The sequence below is a fragment of the Haliotis asinina genome, chromosome 13, assembly GCF_037392515.1.
Source record: "Haliotis asinina isolate JCU_RB_2024 chromosome 13, JCU_Hal_asi_v2, whole genome shotgun sequence".
NCBI classification, from domain to species: domain Eukaryota; kingdom Metazoa; phylum Mollusca; class Gastropoda; order Lepetellida; family Haliotidae; genus Haliotis; species Haliotis asinina.
The window spans coordinates 35,630,335-35,649,443 of record NC_090292.1 but is presented as its reverse complement, the minus strand read 5'-3'; the positions used below and the strand labels follow the sequence as shown (position 1 = coordinate 35,649,443).

General features: G+C 38.1%; 1 protein-coding gene across 1 annotated transcript in view; it reads right to left on the bottom strand.

Annotated features, from left to right (window-relative positions):
• Positions 1-11,162, bottom strand: part of LOC137259285 (uncharacterized) — a 31,648-nt gene extending 20,486 nt beyond the window's left edge. Inside the window, exons 1-2 of the mRNA XM_067796919.1 lie at positions 10,833-11,162; positions 4,796-4,829 (exon numbers count right to left, since the gene is read on the bottom strand). Coding sequence (XP_067653020.1) covers positions 4,796-4,829; positions 10,833-11,080 — 282 coding nt within the window. The 5' untranslated portion in view covers positions 11,081-11,162. The remainder of the gene's footprint in view (positions 1-4,795; positions 4,830-10,832) is intronic.
• Between the last annotated feature and the right edge of the window lie 7,947 nt (positions 11,163-19,109).

Here is a 19,109-nt window from a genome sequence, read left to right as displayed (position 1 = left end):
AAGTGTTTCATTTGTTTTCATAATACATTTGTAAAGAAGAAAAAATGACTTCACCTTAGTTTATCTGTCTATAATTAAACTATCAATTGTGCATACGGACTGCCAGCAGAGGTCACGAACCAGTCACGAATTCTGGGATATCATCCAGGTACTCACAGGAGAAAAACAATAACCAGAGTTTAAACCAGTCCACGGAAATTGCTCTGCATCAGAGCCCCTTTAACGATTCATTTGGTCCCTAAAATGAAACTCATTCTGCTGTCAATCAAGTAATTTAGGTAAATTCAGGAAAATTTACATTATTTGATTTATGTTTGCCTTGTCATTCACCTCTGTTTGTTTGAAATGATTATTTATGGATGGGAAATATATATCACCTGTCCCTTATTTATTGACACACCAACTGTTTTCACTTGTGTCACTGTGCATTTGTGATTTTACATACTTAAGTTTTACTACTAATTTGAATAATAATTATTATTGAATTCCAAAGCATGTAGTACATGGGTATCTATGTATCCGATGCCATGCACATATATACAAACAATCATGATAGTCTAGAGTAAGTGTGCAGATGGATGTGTTTCCTAGTGTGGAAGGTAAGAGTTCCATAACTACAGACAGTCCACATCCAGTGATGTGAGCTTTACAAGACCGGGATTCCAGTCCACAAAGTGAGCGCAGAGCTATGGTGATAGCAATGCACATGCTTTAACATAGACTTATGACTGTCATAGTGCAACAATTGTTTGTGAAGGAAGGAGTTGCAAACATGTGCTAGCATGGGTTTAGGAAGTTTTTTCTAAAACAAACATACAAGTTACAGAAGCAAACATGGGATGATGGAAATGTTCAATGAGGATCAGTGTCTGAGCAGGATTCTTTTTCATTAGTCCTAGAAGAAACATCATGAAAGGCATGTTAATCACCTGGCAACACATGAAACACATTACAATCTTCAATAGTTAAACTCTCCCATCACTACCTATATGCCAGGCAGATTTTAGTAAGAATTGTAAATGCTAATTACCAGAGTTAGTAAAAGGAGACATTTACTTTGGTTGCTGTTACCCAGGTAGGGCTATCAACATAATTCACAGAATACAGCTAGCATGGGTTAGTAAAGATCAATTCTAACCCGGATCTTCTTCTGTTGCAAAAAGAAATAAATATCTTTTATATCACTGATGATATAAATTCAGCAGTTTCCAACAAAAGAAAGCCCTTACTATACTTTAGAAACAGCCTTTGATTAAAGAAGTAACTTAACATATTATGTGTACAAATTAAAACTTGATTTCAGCTCAATATTCAAGTACAATACCATTGATGACAAACTTTTCTTCACAATAATCACAGATAATTCTTCCCATCAACAATATTCCTGATTGTAGACTTTTTAACCCGAACTATAGCCAAAAGCCTGAAGTGTTCACTTGTCATAGGTCCCATTACAGGCACCATGTGTGAACCATATCCTGGGACCTGTTCTTGACAGCGATTGTAGCCCTATGACAGTCAACTCCCATACTTTAACATAGACTTGCGACCGTTCTAGCGCTACGGTCACTTTCAGGAACAGGACCCTTGTGTACCAATACCATCATGTTCCTTAAAGGTCACATATACTCTAATAGCGCACAAACGCAAAATCACTTGCTGACATCGTTATAAATGAACCCCCGTCACTAAAAATGCTCATTTCGATCTTTTACTACCTTAAATCGACCATTTTGTCAACAGTGCAAAATTCTCAGCCGCAAACGAAATTTCAACCAATCAGAGCGGCGCGTCTCCGTGACGTAATAGTGGGTATAGAAATGAGGGTCTGTGCAGTATTCATCTACATTTCAGGGGTTGAACTATTTCGTTTACTGGTTTGTACAAACCTGAAAACGCGAAAGCTGTTGAGAAAAATGAAAGCTATATGTTCTCACAATCTACTATCATTTACTTTTGTCTTCTGCTTTGCCTAGTATTCGAGTTACAACCCATGTTTTCATAGACGATTACGGCAAAATCACTTGGTGTCGCTAGGTTGTAATCTGTGTAAGGTGGTATAAACCTACACGTTATTTGTCATCATTCACTTGATGCTCAGTTAATGAATTTATAACAGGTGTAATTAGTGGTAACGCCACTTAGATTACCCGACAAAGGCCCCCATTTGGCATTTCCTTTGTCTGGATCGATCTAAGGATTAACCGATAACACGCTGATTGATTAATTAGTTTTATGGGGATTTAAATGGGGGATTTGTGAAAAGGTAGTGTTTATGTATGTACATTTACTAATCTATACTGAATACACTCTGTCATGTCTGTGTCTATGTAAAACAATGCCCTTCTTTCAAAGGATTAACCGCCAATACATTGATTGATTGCTCATTATTGGCTAACTAAATAACTTTTTAAAAAGAATGACGCACATTATGCAATTAGTTGCCAGGTTTGCTATCTTGGGTAACCAATGAAAGTATACAGCAATGTGAAAAACCTGAAACGATACATCACGTTTTCATATATTAGACTGTTAAAAGACACATTACTTGGAAAATCTGCAGATGAATAATATATCACTTGTTTTTGTGGATATTGATGAATACATTCCCCGAACAAGGTAATAGCCTGACACTGCGCCTATAACTTTAATTTTAATATTTGCACTTTTGTTTTTAATACGCTGTCGTAGCTTTGAACAGAACCATTGTTTTCGTCGTGAAGTGTAATGATGCAGACGACATACACTAGGGCTTGGGTGCGAATTATGATTCATATAGCAAAACTATGAAACGCCTACATATTACATTCCTGTTATACATTCGCAGATCGCTTCTTTTTATTAAGTTTCAAAATGCATACAAATATTATTATAAAGTAATTAGGATTATGAGACCAAGTATAAAGACGTTTATTGACAAGTGTCTACATACTGGTGAGTGAACGTTACAAACCAAGTAAATTTATGAAGAAATTTATCGCGCAATATTTTCACTTCGACCCCGACCTCGCTTAGGTTATGTTACAGGTTGTGTCATGCAAACTCCTTTTGGTAATGATTCAAATACATATTTATGTAGTTTTGATTTTCTAACATGATGAAAACAAACCATACATAATCTCATTAATTCAAATGGATTTGACTTTCAAAAATGGCGGCGCCCGGTCTTGGGATGAATGCTATTTAAGTTTTTCACGACTTACAAAAGGACAATTACTTTCTACTGGTAGTAAAATATGTATTTTATTGATGGACATTAGGATTTTGCATGACATTGCTTATAACATAACAATTTCACTCTTGGAAGTGAGGTGGAGGTCAATATAACATTGCTTGCAATATAAATGTCACTTCGACCCCCACCTTGCTTCCTTGGAAGAAGTCCTTATGCTAAACGTTGTGTCATGCAAAATCCTTTTGGCCATGATTCAAATGCATATTTATCTACTAGTAAAATGTAGTTCTGATTTTCTAACTTAATGAGAACAAATCATAATCTCAATAATTCTAACGGACTTTAGCCCGTGACTTCACGATTTTCAAAAATGGCGGCGCCTTGTCTGAGGATGAATGCTATTTAAGTTTGTTTTCACCGACTTACAAAATCAAAATTATTTTCTACTGGTAGTAAAATATATATTTTCTTGATTTACATTAGGATTTTACATGACATTGCTTATAACATAACAATTTCACTCTTGGAATCGGTCAATATAAGGGGTCAATATAATATTACTTACGATAATATTGTCACTTCGACCACAACCTCGTTTCCGAGGTAGAAAGCGTTATGTCCATGCCAAATGCTTTTGGTCAGTATGTGTAGTAAGCAGTCTTGATTTTACAAACTCGATGAAACTCCATTTTCTATCCTGGAAGCGTGGTAGGGGCGAACCATCCGGTTTAGTATATACCACAGGCTTCCACAAAGCTCACTTCTCACACACTAACAACCAATTTAAGCACAAACTACGGAGTCTGATGGAAATCTGTGCATAGTGACAGCATCACCCAACCCCAAGGAACAATTGACAGCAACACAACAATTCGGCAGTCTTTGGTGACGTCGAGAAATCAGCAAAATGACGAGCGTCCTACACATTTTCTATACATTTAACAGGAAACCGTTCCTTCTATGACGTCACTGTAGGGCTCTGGCGACAGTTACGTAACCTGTCTGCGGTTTCGTTTGTGGGCGAGAGAGAAGCAGACGGCTTTTCAGCAACTTTTAAGCACTTGGTATTAATTAACCACACGCTTTTTTTTAAAAAATGGTGTTTCGTTTATGACTAACCCAAAGTCTTTCATATGCAGTGATAAAAAGAGTACAAAAAATTGAGTTTAGTGGTCCTTTAACACTGATGGGGTAGCCTTGTGGTTAAAGCTTTCACGCGGCAGGCTGAACACCCAGGTTTGATTCCCAACATTGATATAATGTGAGAAGTCGATTTTTAGTGTCCCCAGTCATGATATTGCTGGAACATAATCACTCACTAAACACTGATGAAACCAGCTCCAAAGCCTCTCATTTGATTTTGTTTGATATAATTATGGTGTCTAAGTTATTGCTACACACAACAGATGTTTGTAAAATTTTAAGACAATGTATTGGTGTACGTTGTCCACACTGTGACAGTAAAGGATGTAACTTACAATCTCACATAAAGAACTCTACTGAATATTAGTTCCCATTAGTTCCCAACATTAAGGGAAGACAGATTCCACTTTTGCACAGATTCCAAATGGTATGATGGAAGGCAATCTTAAATACACTTCACAATGTTTGCATACTTACAAGAATCCTGTTCACCCGCTCCTTGCCTTCAGAGCTGAAAACAAAACACATTTATGTCAAATGATAATTGTGGAATACAAAATAAATTTCTTACGTAAGTAATATACACAGGAGCATCAGTTCCATTCACTGGGTATAAGTCAAGATGAAATTTTACATATTGTGTTCTGTATATTAGAATAATATAAGTCCGAATTGTTTCCATGGAAACCAGGAAAAATAAATATGTCAAAACTTCATAAATAGCAAAAGGCATGACTTTGTAGTCTGCCTCAAATATCTGCCAATTTTTGCAGAAAAATATTGAACAGTTTTCGTGTTCTGCTCTGGAAGGGAAACACACTTCTCACTTTTGAGACAAAGTCCGAAACGTTTCCATGGAACTCGAGAAAATAAGAAATCACAAAAACTTTTAAATAGCAAAAGGCACCACGTTAGGTTCTGATTAATATATCTACCAAATATTGCAGAAAAATATTGAACGGTTTTTGAGTTCTGCTCCGGAAACGAAGCTCACCCCACCATTAGACTAACACCAAAATGTTCCATGGAAAAAAATAAAAAATAAATATAACATAAAAATGCCAAAACTCTGTAAATAGCAAAACTCACAACTATAGGTTGAGATTATTATATCTATCAAGTTTGGTCCAAAAATATTGAACGGTTTCTGAGTTATGCTCAAACAAATGATAATGGACGGACAGACGAGGCGTCGACTATGTTCCTCGCATTACATGCCGGGGGGGATAACAAAGTGAATAAACTGAAGAATAAAAACAACAGTACCCATAAAAGTTGTCAAAAGTGCATAACAACTTACTACTTCCATCTTTTTAGCGTGATCTTGTAACGTAATTTGACATCTTGGCTTTTGTCACCCGGAACTTACAGCTCGGACGCAAATTTTAATGGTAAAGTATATGCATGTAACATTTTTGTCATAACCAAGCATGCATGATATGTCCACCAAGTTCCATAATATATGTGAAATACGTTATGGTTCCATAATATATGTGAAACACGTTATGATTTGCCAAACACATTCAGAATAGCGAAATTTTACCCCAAACTTTCATCCAAATGTATAAGACTTCCTTTACGAGCACTATAGCCATTGCAGTAATATCAATGCCTGCCATAAGTCATGTGCACAATTTTGACCAATCATGATCCTCATAGCAGACTGCAGGTAATAAGCATGGTTAGAAACCAATTCTTATCCAATACTACACATCTTACAACAGCAAAAATGCTCTTGGCAAGGGTACAATGATATTGTGATGTTTGGAGCTCTCGAACGACACCTGCAATCAAACAAATCGCCTAACGTTATTCATACAAAGCCTCGAAAACGAAGTTACTCCCCATTGTTGCATCACAATAACGAGCAGAAAGCCCTTGTATTTGGGAAAGACAACCATACATATTATTTGAGAAATAATTGTAAAATAATTTTAAAATATTGCGCCCATAAGGACGCATTGGATTATAATGTGGTGAGTCATTTTTTTTGGCATTTTTTCTGACACTCGTTTCGTAAAAACAATTTGACACACTTGCTCGTGTACTGTAAATCATTTTTGCAAGCATGATATTTTTGTGAAAATTGTGAATAGCTTAAGCTTACAAAAATATCATGACACAGTTTGCTGGTAGAATGCAATGAATAATCAGCAAACAACCTGTCCTATCTTCCCTTTATTGTTCACCACTTCATATAAATTAACAATAGATCTAGACAATACATATATTAAACAATGACAACAACGCGAAGAATGACTAATTACTAGCATTACTAGAAAATTACAATGGCGCCAACCACGCAACACACATTTCTTGCAGGCTGTTTGAAAGGCCAAGACCATCCAACGGGCATGGATAGCTTTCATGACACTTATCTGGAGATCAACAGCTTCGCTGACATTGACTAACCTGGTCCTTAATCAGTGCCAATTTATTAAAGTCATTCCATTAAATTCAATCCCTTTGAACAGTTTTAAGCTTATATGGCCTATGCAGCAAGTGTTGTGTTTAGGAAAACATCACGGATTGCATACATGAGGAAGTACTCCACTAAATGGTGTTCAAGATTAGCGGCAAACTTCAATATGTGATTGGATTTACTTCAGGTAAAACTTTCAGATGCAAGTAAGCTTTGAAACTGTCAAACTAAACTATGTTTTGAGAATTAGGCAAGTCGCAAAAATACTGTGACGCAAAAACATCTGTTGCCACTCGCAAAAATATCATGACTTAAAAATTTTGTGATTTACAGTATTAATCTCTATGAATATTACCTATTTCATGCATGACATTTGGTACACTTTCTCATAAAGAAATGATTTATAAAACACTAAAGATGGGCAAGAGTCATTTTGTATCTGGTAAAGTACATTTTCTTTAGACTGGATAGAATAATGAAAAAAAAACAGCCGTAAAATAAGATGGAAGCCTACGTTTATCAAAGAAAATATTAAATCATGAAAACTTATTGCTATTACATGTCATACTTTTTCAAAGTTCTGTGTCTAATCCCATTGTTGATAAACAGTACCAAAGGTACTTTTAGCATACTATTCAAATAATACAACTTCAGCTTAAATATGTTTATTTCTAATAAAAATACTAGTTTACACACTCATTATGCCCACATATACCACAAAGGAGACATAAACTCCTGCTATTTTAATGCGTTTATAACATGCCATAATATTCTTGTACCTATTTCTTTTATATTTTAATTTTTCTTTTTGTATAAAGATTAATTGATTAATAAATACAGTTGCCTGTTTTCCAATAGTCGTCGCATTCTGCCAGGTAACATGACACAACAATGGGTGATGCCACCATTTTTTGCATTAAACACTGCGTCCGAGCATGAAGATCAAGTGAAGAAAGCCAAGAAGTCATTTGACTTACACATATATGATCATACGAAAGAATGGAAATAGTACCTTGACAAGTTTTATGAAAACTGTTCATTTTATTCATAAGCTTATTCCATTTTAATGATTTCCTTGAAACTTTACACTTTGCTCTTTGACAACTTGGAAGTGGACCCACTGCCAATCATTTGGGAAGACTTCCGCCTAATTCCCACCAACAACCACCCATATTACCTGAATACACATATACACTTTTTCTTACCACTCAAATTTTGAGGGTATACGAGCAGAAGCCTTACCTGCGGTGGAGAATGGGATTAAATTGAACCAATAGATCTTTATCAGCATACCGGTACATCATGAACATATTGTGATATGTAATTGTCACAATTTCATATTGCAGTTTGCTGGTATTACTGTGCAGCCTAATGATATGGCCCTCATAAAGCCCTGTGTCAAGTGGCTTCTAAAATATTTTTGAACCCCTGCATAGCACAATGTATATGCTTAAAGGTCACAAGCAACGAAAAACACAACTTTGCAGATTCTGGTACCTTTCATTATGCACTTTTAGAAACAAATCATCGAAAAAGCCAATTCAACCCATAAAGATGAAAAAAAGCCCGCGAAATTAGAGTGCAAACAATTCACTAAATTTCCAACAGCGCTGGGGGAAAAAGTGGTTTCAACAGCTGTGCTGCATTGTGCCCATAATGCATGCACCGTGAATAGCTTCGCGGAGCTTGAAACAGTATGTATGCCCGGAGTATGCGGTTGTGAGCAGTAGTCTAATCTCAGTTGTGTACACAGACAAGTATCTAATCTACTCGTTACATAAAAAACTTGTTGATTGTGGTAAGCAGCCTCTGTCAGAGAGGAAGCATAATGTCTGGTTTATTGACACCTATATGCCAGCCTGCCTGTCTGCTAAAGACAATATGCAATACACAGCTTCAATCATTGACCACATGCAGTTTGAACTTAACACCTATCAGACTATAGGCCATAAACAAAATGAATTGATTTATGACCTGTGCACCCAAGTCCTGTCTCTGCCGCTTTATGTAATTAGGCAGGTGTCATACTTGTACACATGACATGTTTTTATGTCCATGTCCATTTAAGTATATTTTTTTCGGATGACTTGATCTGACGGAAACTGGTACCAACTCTTGTCAGTTTCAAGTCCTGCTTTGTACTTATGCAAATGACAGTTTTCAGCCACACAGTAGTTCACCATCTTTACTGAGATTATTGTTGATTGGATCGAACGCAAATTCAGTGAACATGCATATACAAAACCCAACATCTCTATATACATTCTTCTTCATGGACAACTTCCTCTAGTGTATATGATTTTGTTTGACTGAAACGACGCATCAAGTACAATAAAAGAAGTTCTTATCCATAAAGAATCTTACGTTCTTGTGACTTGCCATACTTCTAAGATGCCCATCAAACAGACCCTCTTTCTGTGCACTTAATGAGTCCTCAGCGTATTAGCAAACGAATCAGCCAATCGGAAGCTGTTGTTGCACTTGAGTGCACACCCACCCACTACGAACAGGTTTGGTCTCCAAAAGGCTTCATTTCAAGGGAAGTAAGCCCAAGTACAAAAATACTGCACTTTTGAATCGCAACTGTATGCTTATAATTTTGGGGGTTTTTTTTGTTTTTTTTGTATATTATATGTCATGAATAAGTGATAATTGTGTTTTTATTACATTTGATTTTGTGGTTGCATGTGACCCTTAAGCTTTTGCAAGACATTTATAATAATAACAAAAAGCACTTTGTTATACTGCAAGTTACTCTTTTACTAAGGATCATTATGACAGTAAACATACATTTCAAGGCATCAACAGCAGTAATCTGTAGTGGCTGCTGAACAGTTATCACCAATAAATCAGCATCACGTTTGCGCAGTTCCAGTCAATTCATAATCTGGTATTTATTTCCACAGTATTAGGCAACAATAAAGCAAAGCAGAGGAAAATTCTTCGCGGTAAGTAGCATAAGTCATAACATAACATACTCTAAATCACCCAAAAACGAAGGTCTTTCTTCTTTTCATTTTACAAATGTATTTTATTTATTTTACTGAGTTTTTTCTGGAAAGTATGTTCATTTAAGAGACTAGTTGTTTGTCTAGCCCAAAGTATTATTGGAAGGCAACATAGATTAGACTTTCTACTTAAAGTACAGTATATCACAATATCATGTGAAAATTTTGGCATACTGTGTTTATCATCTTGTCTGGGAATTCTGCGAGTCTGATAATTCTGCACACCTGCAATAGCATACTTCTGTATCAAAGCAAACATCGTCTGCTACCACATTTGTGCTTGAAATTGAACATTTCTAAAAGGCTTTTAATCACTAATGGTAAATAACTACATATACAAATAGTCAGTGCTTGACAATTTAGAAAATCTGTTTTCTTCAGACTTGTAAACACTTTTCTTCATTATTTATAAGTGCATTATATTTATATTATTTATATGAAACACCCCTCTGACAGCAAATGATGTTGTCAGATTGGCAGCAAGGTCAACCCTTTGGCATAATGCAGAGCTAGAATCTTAATAGCCATCAACAAAACTTATATTTCTAGGTAAATATGATGCATAACAGCACGTTTAGTCATGCACACCACAAAAAAATAAGAGACAATAGTTGCTGTGTTGTGATCGATGCACTCAGGTGTGCAGAATTACAGGAGAGCACTGTATATTTACATTTTGCTGGCAAAATTGACAAAGCAATTCTAAATGGTTGATTCCATGTTAAAAGAGAACCCTAACCCACGAAATGGGATGAAAACAAACCCTGTATAAACAGTACAAACTGATGTCTAAGCTCTCATGGTAGTGTGGTTAACACTGTGCAGTCACAAGAACATGTGGGTACAGCTTAAGCAGTTCAGGGAGCATTTCCATTTGCAGTATGACAATGCAAGAAATGAATATACTTATAAGCATAGCTAAAATTTGTGCAATTTCAAAATATGGACAGTTTACTGGGTTCCCCATTAATTAAAATAAAACTGGAACAGAATGTCAACTCAGGTACTTGCTGCCAAGTACTTTGACAGCTTCTTTGCTTTCTCAACACAAACAAGAAAAGATGAGATCTGCGTAACCACTTACCTAATAGATGATTCAATGCCATCTTGAATGTTGCTGAAACGGGACTCGGGCTGTTTACTTGAGTTTTGCAAATTATTTCCCGCAATGTGTTTTTCGTTCGTGTCTGTTTCACTGTAAACATTGGTACCCTCGCCTTTGTTTTCTTCCCCGATCAGGCCATTCCTCGGGAGGAATTTGTTCCATTCTGGTTGATTGTTGTTGGCTACATCATAATCGGTGTTGTACTGCTCAGTTAACGCCTGACTCATAGTAGATCAAGGTATTATGCTGAGTGTCAACCACACAACAAACAAAGCACATGTCGACATTTTGGTTTTAGATTTGGTATTTAGGAAGGAGCGCATGCGCGGATAGTTATGCGTAAGTGCTATTTTCCTGTTACGATTGATCATGGGGTTAAGCAAATTTGATAACAACTTAATTCTAACTCCAATAATCCGAGTCAAACATAACTTTGGTAAACGCCGTTTTGAGTATATCTCATTTTATGACATTGTTTTCCTTTTGTGGAGGCATGTCGTATTTAGCTTGACTGCTAGGGGTTGGTTGCAGTGAAAACGGGTTTGAGACAAAACGGCCACAAAGCTCAAATCAAAGCGGCCAAAATGGCATCATGAAATAACGCTGAACAATTTCTACTGAACCGTGTACCAATAAGAAATGAAAACGCAAGCGATGATCCTTCAGATAGTATGTCACATAGCTTTGTTTAATGACATTACAAAGTAAATTATTTTAGAGCATTAGGCTCGAAAGTCTCCAGTAATCCGAAAGTACAGTTGAATTTATTTGCCTCCAACAAGAAAAAACGTATCTTTGAAGGGATATCACACCACGCCAGCTACTCAACTTCTGACGTGATAGATATGTGATGTGATGTTAAGAACTGACTGATCAACAGCGCTGAGACAACAGTTTCGTTATTCTGTATAATGTCTACTACTACTATTATTATACAGTATGGTTCAAAATTATTGAGAATAGCTAAAGCATTTCATATTATTAAACGAGAACAAATCAGATAAAATTGAATGTATTGTGAAAGTGAAATGACCTTTTCATGTTGTGTAGGTAACAATTTAATATTTTATCAAGTCTCCTTGAGCTTCACGGCACAGTCTAAGACGGGTAGGCATACTTCCTATCAGAGAGGTTAGTGTCTCGTGAGTTATGCTGTCCCAGTATCGGACCACTTCTCTCTTCATGTCTTCAATTTTTGTCAACCCCTTTTGATTCACACATTCCTTCATCATCCCCCAAATGTTCTCAATGGGATTTAAGTCAGGACTATATGCAGGAAATGGTAATGCAGTCACATTTTTCTCCTGAAACTACTGCTTGGCATGTTTTGCGGTGTGTTTAGGATAATTATCTTGCTGCAAAATCCAGTCATTTCCATAAAACACATGTGCACTTGGAAGGAGAAAATTATCTAATATGTTAGTGTAGCGTTGACTTGTCAGATTTCCCTCAAACACACACAGCGGGGTCGTACCTAATAAGGATATCCCTCCCCATACATGAAACTTTGGGCTGTATTTAGGTCGTCGATACAACGGTCCTGACGCAGACTTTGTCCATATTTTCACATTATAGGGATATACCCATATTGAGCTTTCATCAGTAAAAATCACATTTTCCCAGTCAAAGTTTTCATGTGCCAAACACCACTCAACACGCCTGTCTTTATGTTCTTGTTTCATGAGAGGAGAAGGAATTCCAGTCTTTTTCTCCCATCCAAGATCAATCAAATTTCTTCTAACTGTAGATTTTGATACAACTGTTGATCCCCTTTCTATCATTTCATACCTGATGTTGGAGATGCTTGCCCTTTGCTTTTTAGACGCTAAAATTCCCAGCCGGACGCGATCTGAGAAGTCCAATTTTCTGGGTCTCCATGCTCCTTTCTGGTGCCCAAAATCCTTTCCCTCTTTAAAATTCTTCCTAATCCTATACACAGTAGAAAGAGGAGTTTCTGTTCTCTCTGCCAATGTATTTACATCATCAATTCCTTGATTACACAACTCAAAAATCAACCTTCTTTTATCTTCAGCAGACATTGTTGACAGTGCTGAGGAAAATGACGTCTGCTACAAATTCAGGGGAGGTAACTCTAATTGTACTATACTCAGTAGGCCAAGATGAGTTACCTCCCTTATACCATTACTTAGTTTTAAGTATCAGTGAATCAGTTGAGGTGTTAGGATAGCTCAAAGTAAGAAGAAAAATTCTCAATAATTATGAACCAGACTATATCTGTGTGCTTTTTTTTAAGGTGTTAGATTATTTTTACCATGGGCTATTGCCATTTTGACGTATTGATCTTCCCGTTTTGGGATTATATCTGGTTTGATGCACATTGTAATAAGTTCGAAAAGGTCGAAGACAAATATTTGCCCGCAGATACTGTTTTTTTAAAAAAAATATTACTACTATTATAATACGTTATTATTCTCGGAGTAAGCAGCAAACGTATACAATGTACATACGGAGAATGGGTTCACCAAGTTTGGGGGTTTATTTTTTAACGCATAGATACAACACTCGCTCACAAATCCATTCAATGATAATCCAAAAATACATTGATTCATTTTGTCAATGTATGCGACTGAAAATAGGATTTTCATTATGTTTCCATTTGTTATGACTTAGCTTTGCTATAATATCTCATTTTATCTTCCACATTAATTGTGGTGATAGTTCAATTCTTTTCTTTTTTTAAAAAAAAAAACAAATAAACCCTGATAAATGCGGTATTCGATTTGTAAGTTTTCGTTTAATGATACTAAATTTAGGTAATAAAATTATTAAGTCAGACATAGAATCACTGTGGAAGGCTTATTAAATACCAAATAACACTAAATCACAATGGAGAATAATTCTGTTAGTATGTGAACATTTCAACGCAAGTGTCCTCGTGCTTTAAAGGGGCACCGATGTGGAGCGAATAACGTTTCTCACTAACGGTCTCATTACGAAACCATGCAGCAAATTGGTCAGTACCCGCTCCCTCGACCGTGACGGACAAAGGGACTGCATGGGCTCCTGTCCACATTAGCAGAATTTCTTCACCCTAAAATGTGAAGAGGCCGGATGCCACATCCCGTTATTTAGAAATAGCCATGGTATTCCTTAACTGATTGTAACAAAACATCCCAGAAGTGTATTTTTTTTCTGATGCCTGGATGGTATAGTGACTGATCCAATTTGATCTTTTTTTCTGTGTTTTTTACCTCGATATTTAATCATGTTATGTGAAAATATGATGTCTACATACACGTAGCAAGCCATTTGTTTCATATAAGGCCGAAAGATTGCAAGGCTTTATATTTAGATAGTTTTGAGGGTTGGTCCAGTTGTCATAACAAACATCATACGTAAATTTTGGTAGCTACGACCCTGGTTTATTATCTATGATAATAAAAACACAAAGTTGATTTATCTGAATTCGTAAACTAATAACAACGATTTTGCCATTGGTAGAGAAATCTGAAAATTTTCTTACGTAAAAAAAATGATTATACCCATTTACCCAAGTACACAGCCAATACCTATGTGCATTTTTTATGTAACGACGAAGTTCCGTTGGTATCCTCAAAATAGTTTTGGCCCATACGTGTTTTCAGGCTGCATGCGACACAGAGATTACATTTTCCTTGCTGTAACTCGCGTTTGGTGGCATAAACCTACACGTGTTATTTGTCATCATTCACTTGATGGTCAGTTAATGAATTTATAACGGGTACAATAGTGGTTTGATTTACTGACCTGAGTGATTACTGAGTGATCCTCCTTCTGACGTTGACTTGTTCAACTCTTCTGTGATACTCTTACGTCACTTTTGGATAAGCACGCTCCTGCAGTTGAGAAGAAAGTGATCCTTCGTCCTCATGCCCCATGGTATGATGAGGCCGTACGTCACTCGAAGTGTCTACGGTGCAGAGCAGAGAGACAATGGCGCAGTACTCGGCTAGAAATACATCGGCAAATACATCGGCAGTGTTGCAATGATACCAGACGGCTGATTATTTCTGCTGAAAGGAACTATTGTCTCCAGAGCATAGCCGACAGCATGGGTAAACCAGCACCCCTATATCGGTTCATGGGCAAACTGCTTGGAAAGGGACGAGACCACGATACTCAGTCTCCAGCAGAGGAAGAGAAGGGACTGGCAAACTCGTTTATCTCCTTCTTTATCTAAAAAATTGAGAATAATCGTCATGGCCTTACCTGTGATGGTGATTTCAGTGAACCAATGTTTACAGGCAACCCCCTGTCACATTTCAGAACATTTAGTCGTCACGGCCTTACCTGTGATGGTGATTTCAGTGAACCAAGGTTTACAGGTAACCCCATGTCACATTTCAGAACATTTAGTCGTCATGGCCTTACCTGTGATGGTGATTTCAGTGAACCAAGGTTTACAGGCAACCCCCTGTCACATTTCAGAACATTTAGTCGTCACGGCCTTACCTGTGATGGTGATTTCAGTGAACCAATGTTTACAGGCAACCCCCTGTCACATTTCAGAACATTTAGTCGTCACGGCCTTACCTGTGATGGTGATTTCAGTGAACCAAGGTTTACAGGCAACCCCCTGTCACATTTCAGAACATTTAGTCGTCATGGCCTTGCCTGTGATGGTGATTTCAGTGAACCAATGTTTACAGGCAACCCCCTGTCACATTTCAGAACATTTAGTCGTCACGGCCTTACCTGTGATGGTGATTTCAGTGAACCAATGTTTACAGGCAACCCCCTGTCACATTTCAGAACATTTAGTCGTCACGGCCTTACCTGTGATGGTGATTTCAGTGAACCAATGTTTACAGGTAACGCCCTGTCACATTTCAGAACATTTAGTCGTCACGGCCTTACCTGTGATGGTGATTTCAGTGAACCAAGGTTTACAGGCAACCCCCTGTCACATTTCAGAACATTTAGTCGTCACGGCCTTGCCTGTGATGGTGATTTCAGTGAACCAATGTTTACAGGCAACCCCCTGTCACATTTCAGAACATTTAGTCGTCATGGTCTTACCTGTGGTGGTGATTTCAGTGAACCAATGTTTACAGGCAACCCCCTGTCACATTTCAGAACATTTAGTCGTCACGGCCTTGCCTGTGATGGTGATTTCAGTGAACCAATGTTTACAGGTAACCCCCTGTCACATTTCAGAACATTTAGTCCCAAGGATATTGAACAACTCATTCGTTCGTCAAAACCCACTTCCTGTCTTCTGATCCCATTCCAACCAAACTTCTGATAAAGCACCTGGACCTGCTGATTTCGCAGTACTACAGTACAGAGACACCATTGCTCCAGGTAACTGACAAACTTCAACGTGCCACTGACGAGGGTAAGATTTCAGCTCTGGTCATGCTGGACTTGTTCGCGGCTTTCGACACCGTTGACCACCCTAAACTCGTGACTAGATTGAAACATCGTTACGGACTGAGTGACCTTGTCCTTCAGTGGGTTTCCTCGTACCTGACAGATCGGCATCAGACGGTACATGTGGGCAAAGAGCGCTCTCCAGCTGTGGCTGTCTCCCGTGGAGTGCCTTAAGGATCGGTTCTTGGTCCAGTTCTGTTTGTGCTGTACACAGGGCATGTCGGAAACATTGTCAGTGACCACGATATGTCTCATCACGTTTATACTGACGACACTCAGATTCTGGAATCGTTTCACCCGTCAGAGTTGAATGAGTCTCTTCAACGCATCGCTGACTGTACACTAGACTTAAAGTCGAGGATGACTACAAATAAGCTCAAGCTGAACGACACGAAAACCGAAGCTCTCCTTGTGGGCACAAGACAACAACTAAGCGAGGTGGATGCTTTCACCCTCAAAGTTGCAGATGCGGATATCTGTCCATCAGATGTTGTGAGGAATCTTGGCGTTCACACTGACTCTTCTTTGACGTTCAATGCCCATGTTAACCAAGTGAGCAAAGCATGCGTTGTTCATCTCAGGTCGATCAGCAACATTCGCCAGTACTTGACTTCTGCAGCAACTCAAGCCCTTGTTCGAGCTCTAGTAACATCTGGGCTTGACTATTGCAACAGTGTTCTTTCTAGTATCAGTCAGTAGTCTGACTGAAAAACTGCAGAGGATTCAAAACACATCTGCTCGCATTATCAGTAGAACTTCCAAACGTGCCCACATCACCCCTGTCCTTAAAGAACTCCATTGGCTTCCAGTCAAGGCAAGAATCGATTTCAAAATACTCTGTCTGACGTACAAATGTCTTCGTGGCTTGGCCCCATCCTACCTCTCTGACCTGCTTCACTCATATGTACCAGCTCGCAGTCTCCGTTCCAACACTCTGAATCTTCTTGTGATACCCTCCTACAAACTAAAATCTTTCGGACACTGCAGCTTCTTCTACACAGCACCAGTTCTCTGGAATGCACTTCCATGTGACATCAAAGACCCTGACAGTTTTGATAGTTTTAAAGCAAAACTGAAAACCCACCTTTTCTCAGTATACTTCACATAATTTCACTCATCTTCATCTTTTGTACATATTTTTATTCATTTTCTGTAGCGCATTAAGCATACCTAAGGGTGTGGAAAAGGCGCATTATAAATGTGCATTATTATTATAATAACGAAGTAAAATGACTTCATCTTTGTTGATCAGTCTACACATAAACTATCAATTGCGCATATGGGAGGCGCATTAGAGATCACGAACCAGTCACGAATTCTGGGATGTCATCCGGGTACTCACGGGAGAGAAACAATAACAAAAGAAACCACCACTCCAAGGAAATTGCTCCGCATCAGTGCCCCTTTAACTATGATAGTTCAGGGCGAAAGTATGCTTTATTACACTATACATGGTGGTAGAACGAATTGTATTTCTTAAATAGTGTACTGCGACGTCGGGGGTCATCTCAAAATTTATATATTTTAAAAAAAATCTGTAATAATTCACGCAATGACACGAGCGCCTGTGCTGTAAGACCCTTGTGAATTCCGTAGTTCCTGAGTCGCGGCCGAACACAGGGAAACTGTAGCGCAAATGGGGTTGTGAAGCACAAAGAAGCCTGCTTATGCGAGCGAACCGAGCAAAGGTTGGCATCGTACTTTCCTCGCTTCAGTTCGAAAAACATTTTTCATGTCAAAATAAATAACGCCACTGTCAAACGTACTCTCCCATTTCCTCACTTGGTTGTGCTCTCAAATTTCCTACTCCATGTTTAAAAATTACTCACGTGAAATATGGTTTATTCAACATTTTAAGGGCCGCTCTTGGTATTCAGATCGTTCTTCGCCTCCATTACCCAGCTTCCGGATGACCGGAGTGTCGGAACAAGAATAAGCAGAAATTAAAAAGAGATTCCATGTTGCTTAATTTTACCATGGACCTGTTGGAGTTTATTTGTCGTCGCTGTTGTTAGAATTCTCATAACATTTATGCTGCATTAAAACACTTCTGCGTAATGGGCGAATGAAGTAGGGGAGGTAACTGTAACCATTCCATTTGGATTAATACCCTGGAACCTGTTCCTTCACTCTGTTGAACCGAAAGCTGGGAGGGGGAACGAAGGCGAAGAACGGTCATGGGGGTGGAAATGTGAGAGCACAACCTAGTGAAGTGTATACCTTTGATGGTGGCGATATCTTATTTTCACATGAAAAATGTTTTTCAAACCCAAGCGAGGAAAGTACGGTGCCAGCCTTTGCTCACTTCGCGCGCATGTAAGAAGACTGGTAATTTTCTCTATGTTGCGCAACCGCATTTGCGCTATTGTCTGCCTGTGAACCGAAGAATGAGACGCAAAATGTTTCGCCATGCTATTTCTTGAGCAGTCATAAAAGGAGATAATTCTGGACGTCATGGGTGAAACGACGAGTGAAATACAGAAACAGTTTAGTTTTTTTATGCATTTATTGATACAGACAAATAATATATTATGGCAACAATAAATTGTATTACTCTGTTTATACTCATATAACTGTATACGTCAACTCTAAAATCTCGAAGCGATCAGGTGTTTGGAAGCCACATTCCATCTAAGGTCAATGTCATTCGTACAACCCTGTGTAGTGTGTCACATGACAAATTTGACGGGATGGACGGTTCGTACACCCTGGTAAATCCGCGCTTACATGGTTTCGTATGCTTTGGCTATTGACCAATCAGAATTCGACAATTCTATCTTAAGGGTAATGAATGTCATTGTATCCTTGTGTCTTATTGCTGAGTGCACCGTAAAACCATACTGAAGTAGCATCGTTCTCACACAAAACCTTCTTAAAAGGGTC